General features: G+C 39.5%; 1 protein-coding gene across 1 annotated transcript in view; it reads right to left on the minus strand.

Annotated features, from left to right (window-relative positions):
• Positions 1–5,994, minus strand: part of pitrm1 (pitrilysin metallopeptidase 1) — a gene marked incomplete in the record, with an annotated part of 43,497 nt that overhangs the window by 25,768 nt on the left and 11,735 nt on the right. Inside the window, 4 exon segments of the mRNA XM_014025826.1 lie at positions 5,005–5,069; positions 5,170–5,298; positions 5,444–5,532; positions 5,675–5,801. Coding sequence (XP_013881280.1) covers positions 5,005–5,069; positions 5,170–5,298; positions 5,444–5,532; positions 5,675–5,801 — 410 coding nt within the window.

A 5,994-nucleotide genomic window follows, 5' to 3' on the forward strand; every position in this document is an offset into this window, starting at 1 on the left:
CGCAAGTTTCTGGGCTCAAATTGTGCGTACGCCAGTTTTATAAATCCGACCCCTGCTGCAGTGTGTGCAAACCTGGTCAAGAACTACAGGAAACGTCTGATCTCTGTAATTGCAAACAAAGGTTTCTGTACCAAATATTAAGTTTCATTTTTCTGGTGTATCAAATACTTATTTCACACAATAAAATGGAAATTAATTATTTAAAGATCATACGTTGTATTTTTTCTGGATTTTTGTTTTAGATTCCATCACTCACAGTTGAAGAGTACCTATGATAAAAATTACAGACATCTACAAGCTTTGCAAGTGGGAAAACCTGAAAAATCAACAGTGTATCAAATACTTGTTCTCCCCACTGTATAAACAAGCTTAACATACAAAAACATTGTTATTCCAATAAATAATTCCGTTGGCGGACATTCTTCGCGACGGAGAATTTTAAGCCCTGCAGGTTGATCAAAAATTTACTACCAAGTCAAGTTCTGTTTGTTATCTTTTACTACTTTTCACTGGCCTTAATTTGAGCTCTTTTAACTTACTACCTTTTACCACCCTGCGGCAACCCTGATCATGAGTGCTGATATATAAAAAAAAGAGAAAAAAAAAAAGAGTATTGTAATTTTTTTTCTGATTCAATCACTGTAATAATATCTTGATTTAATCACTGTCACAAGGAAAAGTATTGAGTTGCTTGTGTAATCATTTTAGATCTCATGTTGTTAAAACCAAGTCATGACCGTGTTACGTGACTTCCTCGCAGCGAATCAGGAGTGTTGAAACGCTAACAGTAGGTTGTGTTCTTTTTTTTTTTTAGCAGTCTAGAAGCAGCATCTGACGAGGACAGATAGAGAGGTTTTAGCTCCGTATTTCTCCCCTTTTGGGAGCATTTATTATTTTCTTTTATTTTTAGTTTATTTTTGTAGTTTAAGGACGCAGTTTATTTGGAAAATTAAGCTATTCAGAATATCTGGTTCTGATCCGTCACGACCTGGACGCCTTCCTCCTGTGCAGCAGCCTGACCGCAGACACTGCCTCAACGTGTCCAGCTGTACCCGAACGGGACCTTCCAAGAGCGAGCGCAACTGGTGATCATACCCGCTCGATACCTCCCAGGTACCCAGGGGCACCTAGGGATGGGTACCGAATTCGATACTTTTTGATGTAAAGACCGAATTCTGTCGGTACTACTGAGTATTTATTCATATAACATCAAACGGTACCATGTTTCAGTACCTAAACGCATCATTGTGACGGTTTGGCGTAAGAGTGGTGAGTTTTCCATGCTTGTCCTGAARGCAGCATTGRGACCGTATTGGKGTAAGAGTGGTGAGTTTTCCATGCTTGTCCTGAACGCAGCATCACGCAAAAGCGTAATGACGTCAGCAGCAGCTGCTGGTAAACAGGCAGAGCTATGGGTCTGAACGTAGCTTCAAAGCCTCGCAGCTCCCGGAGTAAAACTCGCCAAACACATCACCTCTGAATTATCTGGTGGATTAATTATCTTGTGAGCACGACATTTGCTTGCTCAAAGTAAATAAAGTACCACCACTTTCTTTATTTCATCCACCATTAAACAGAGAGCGGCAGAGGAAAACAATAGAGGCACTTGRTGACAGTCKGAACACGTCTGACCTGAAAGAGCACAAGCAGCCAGCTAAAGTGTTGGGRGCGTTTTGGATGCTCAAAATGTAGCTTGAATACATTTTATTTATTTTAACTCCATCCTCTTTTTGCTTATTTGATTTAAATTAAGCTTATTTGCCTTCCATGGACCTCCATCACACAATTTTTCTAGCGGGGAAATGACATCAATAGAAACACGTGGAGCTGGATTTTAATTTGTGCAATAAGAAAAAACAGCCTTGTTGTTTTCAAGAGTTTGCACTTTAAAGCAATAAGTTACACAACTGATGTTACAATACATAGAGTTGGATGTTGTCTTGATATTTGTTAAATTTTATATGTTGAGAAATATGTTAAATAAAAAATAAAAGTTTATTATTGAAAAAACAACACACACAAAGTACCGAAAATTGGCACCGTTAAGTACCGGTACCGATTCCCAGGTACGGGATACTGTATTGGTACCGAATCYATTCAAACGTCAAAGGTACCCATCCCTAGGGGCACCTGTCCTGACTGACGTCGAAATGGTAGGAAAGACCATCTGTCTGTCTGCGTGGTGTGCTCAGCTGTGGTGATGAGAAGAAAGTCCTAGTTTTTGAGCGGACCCAGACAGGAGTTCTGATAGTTAATTTCCCTTATAAATTACGTCCCCCACTTTGATAAAGAAATGAATGGTTTCTTTTGGTTGTTGGCTTAGGAAAGCTTTCATTTATTCCACTAGAATAGAAATAGCTTAGTGTGAGTGATTCAGTAACAGATGGTATCAGAAGCTAGTCATGCTGAAGTGAAGTCACGGTTGTGATTAATTTGTGAAGGTGATTATACAGCTGTGTCTTGCTGCCAAATGACTTGTGATGTATTTTTCTCTCTGAATCAATCAATATAGGTATATTTTAACAGCTAATTGCTTTTGTCTGTGTTTTTTATTGTGTTTTACGAGTTGAAACTGCCAAAAATTAGCGCCTTCATTTCTTTTAGATTGATCCTAAAATCTAGACTTGGTTTTTTTTAGATAATTTACCCATTATTAAATTAAATTTTATCGTGGTGCCCCTCCTCTAACAAATAAAAGAAATCTTATAATTGAGTGCTAATTTTAATTCGCCTACAATATATCAATATAGATAGATGTATCGTTACACCCCTAGTATGTAATGCAGTAATAATAAAATATGATCAATTTCTGCCACAATGAAAATAAGTGGGTTTGTCAAATTACGTCAATATTCTTTTATTATAAATAGGACATTTTGGGCTAATTAAAGCCTGTGAATTCAACATTTTTTTCAGCTTTTTAGTTAGCCTTTTGCTACTTTTATTTTTTAGCTAGCCTTTTGCTACTTTAGTTTTTTAGCTAGTCGTTTGCCATTTTTATTTTTTAGCTAGCATTTTAGCCTTTAGCTACTTTTATTTTTAGCTCCTTTTGCTATTTTTAGTTTTGGCAAGCCTTTTAAACATTTTAGTTTTAGCCAATGTCTTATTTTTACATTATAACCAGACTTTAGCCTCTTGTAGCTAGCGTTTTCCTACTTTTAGCTTGTATTTATCTTTTAGCTTCTTGAGCAACATTCAGTAATCATTCATAAACTGTGAATTGTTTTGTCTCTGCTGATATTTTTATGCTCCAAACCTCACGCATTATTTCACAGAACTACCTGCTCCATCCCACCAAACGTCTCCTGAAGCCCCCCAGCTGACGTCAGGTGGCGACTGGCTCGGGTCATGGCATACATGTGACCAGAGGAGGAGATCCCGTTGGCCAGCTTCTGCGCCATCTTCATCACCAGCACTCTCAGACGCTCTTCGATGTCAAAATGGGGGCTGAGCGACAAAAACACATTTATTGGTTTGTAAAACCTGAAAGGCTCCTCAGATGAAACGATCAGATTCACAGTACCTGTTGAATATATCACTGCACAGCTGAAACATGTGAGGAAGGTTCCTGTCCAGACAGGAAGAGGACAAGAGGACACCCTGGGACCAAGAACAACGAGGAGGGAAGTTTAATGTAGCAGAAAATCATTTTTATCCAAAAAGAGGAAACGGGTCATTTAAATGTTATGGTTGAAATGTTGCTTTAATGTCATCATCCATTTCTTCATCAGCATTCCTCCTCAGAGCAGCTTTCTGTCACCGTGACTTTAGAATATAAAGCTAACTTAACTTTGCCGAGACATATTTCCAGTCATTTTCTAGATTTGTTTTCCAGATCTGACATGTAGGCTGTACACAGATCGTCAGGGATTCAGAACCTCGGTTCTGGCACCAACCTGCTCAAACGTGTCCATTTGGGTCATGTCATGGCCGATTAGAATGGAGACAGACGTCCTCCCCGTCCTCAGCCACATCTGCTGGGCCTGTTGTCTGTAGTCCAGAGCTCCACAGCCCATCCTAACCGAACAGTTAACAACTCTTAGTCACTTCTTTAAAATGCACAGTTCATATCAACGCATCCCTTCTTTCCTCACAGGTGACCGACACAGTTAATGATGAGAAAGCCTGTCCATGCAACCTGGACCCTGATAAGTGGTTAAAAATAYACATTTCTTTGGCTTTCTTCTATCGTCTCTAATCCTCAGTTTTGACATTTAGATCTGAGCTTGTAAGCAGGGTTAGGCAGTGTTCTTTTTTATTACTTAATGTGCACGAGCTTTTTTCCAACCCAACACCCCTTCCCAAAAGAGAAAAACTAAAAGAGAAACAGTGTTTTTCTTCCATCATAGTTTGCTTTGAAAGGATTACAAAATTAAGGAATAAAGGAAGTTGAACACTTTTAGTGTAAAACAGAAGGATCATGAGCCTTTTTTATAAGCCTTTTATTGAATCTCTTTTAACTTTTTCTATAGTTGCTTGGTTTGGAAATCTAAGTGCTCAGAACAAAAACTGCTTAAACAAAATTGTTACTGCGGCAAACAAGATAATTGGGGTAGCCCAATCCCCCTGTAAGAAAATTCGGTTTTCGTTAACTGACATCGAGACGAAACCACTTAAATATTGAATAGATTAAAATGTGAAGAGTTTTGGAACCATACAACCCAGATCTGGCTTACGAGCGAACTTTAATGCTTACGCTGAAGCCATCAGAGCCGCGCTGCTCCAAACCTGAAGTTCCGGCCTTTTATATACAAGGATCTTCAGTGCCTGGTATGCCCACTACAGGCCTATGGCTGAATCGCAGGCAACTCGTACAGAAAATATCTTTTCTAATGGATTTATAACGGTATTTCTATGTGTTGTCATGATACCCTGATGCATCTCAGTAATCCAGGTAAAATATCAAAAGGAAAAAAATTGTATAGGTCTTCTGGACGGGTTCTTCTCTAATGAAACGTTTCGTCTCTCCTCCAAGAGACTTCTTCAGTCTGAGAGTTTCAGGCNTGTCCTCCTCAGCCATCCCCTGCAACCCGACGCTGAACGACGCTTCTTTAAGGCTCCCGTCGTATCTGCAGAACAAGATATATTAAAACACAAAGATGCTTCAGGTCAGCATGAAAATAAAACCCTTTAAAATTAAATTTCAGATCAAGAAACTCCTCTACGAACCCAATAACAGAGGAGAAGTCGCTTCCTATTTTGGGTTCAATGAGAGATTTATAGAAGGGGGAGTTTGGTCCAGAGATCATCAGGGACGACAACAGGCTGAGAGTGAATCCTTCAAATGTATCAGTGATGCTAAAAAAAGAATAATCTAGAATTATTTTCAACTTTTAAGGCAAAAGTGGCTAAAAACTCAAGCTTAAAATGTGTTCTGTTCAGAACGAGTTAGAAAAGAAAGCCCTGTGTAAAACAGAGCAGGAAGTAGAGAATATGATCTTACTCTCCCAGCAGGTAGCTCACACACAGCGTGTTCTGCTTGGCTGGATCTGGAGCCAGAGCGTCAGGGCTGCAGGTCACATGATCTTCTCTCTGAGAAAGAAAAGAAAATATTAACCAGATACATCAGCACCATTAAATAACATTTTACTTCTGTAATCAGAAACTACGATCAGGTCTGCAGATCTGAAATGCACTGATTGTTTCACAGTTAATCCTGATGGTGTGAACTTACCGGCCTGGCCCAGCGAGGCTGAGGGGGGACCTCTGTGTTTGGCTCGATGCGCTCGAACTTGCACAGAGCTTCTTGTTGAATCTGCTGCAGATGATTCTCCAGGGGCAAGTCTCCGTAGGTAAAGAACCTGAACCACCAGGACACAAAAACTGATCAACTCTCATCCAGTCAGAATGTGATTTATTCTATGACGCCACCTGACGATAAGTTTACTTTTTTTTTACCTACAACCGACGGGATTGGGTTTAACGCTGCGTTCCATTTACATCATGTTCCCAGAACTGGTAAATGGTGGTGATGTCATTTCCCAACAAACCATA

The sequence above is a fragment of the Austrofundulus limnaeus genome, unplaced genomic scaffold (assembly GCF_001266775.1).
Source record: "Austrofundulus limnaeus strain Quisiro unplaced genomic scaffold, Austrofundulus_limnaeus-1.0 Scaffold503, whole genome shotgun sequence".
In the NCBI taxonomy this organism is placed as follows: Eukaryota; Metazoa; Chordata; class Actinopteri; order Cyprinodontiformes; family Rivulidae; genus Austrofundulus; species Austrofundulus limnaeus.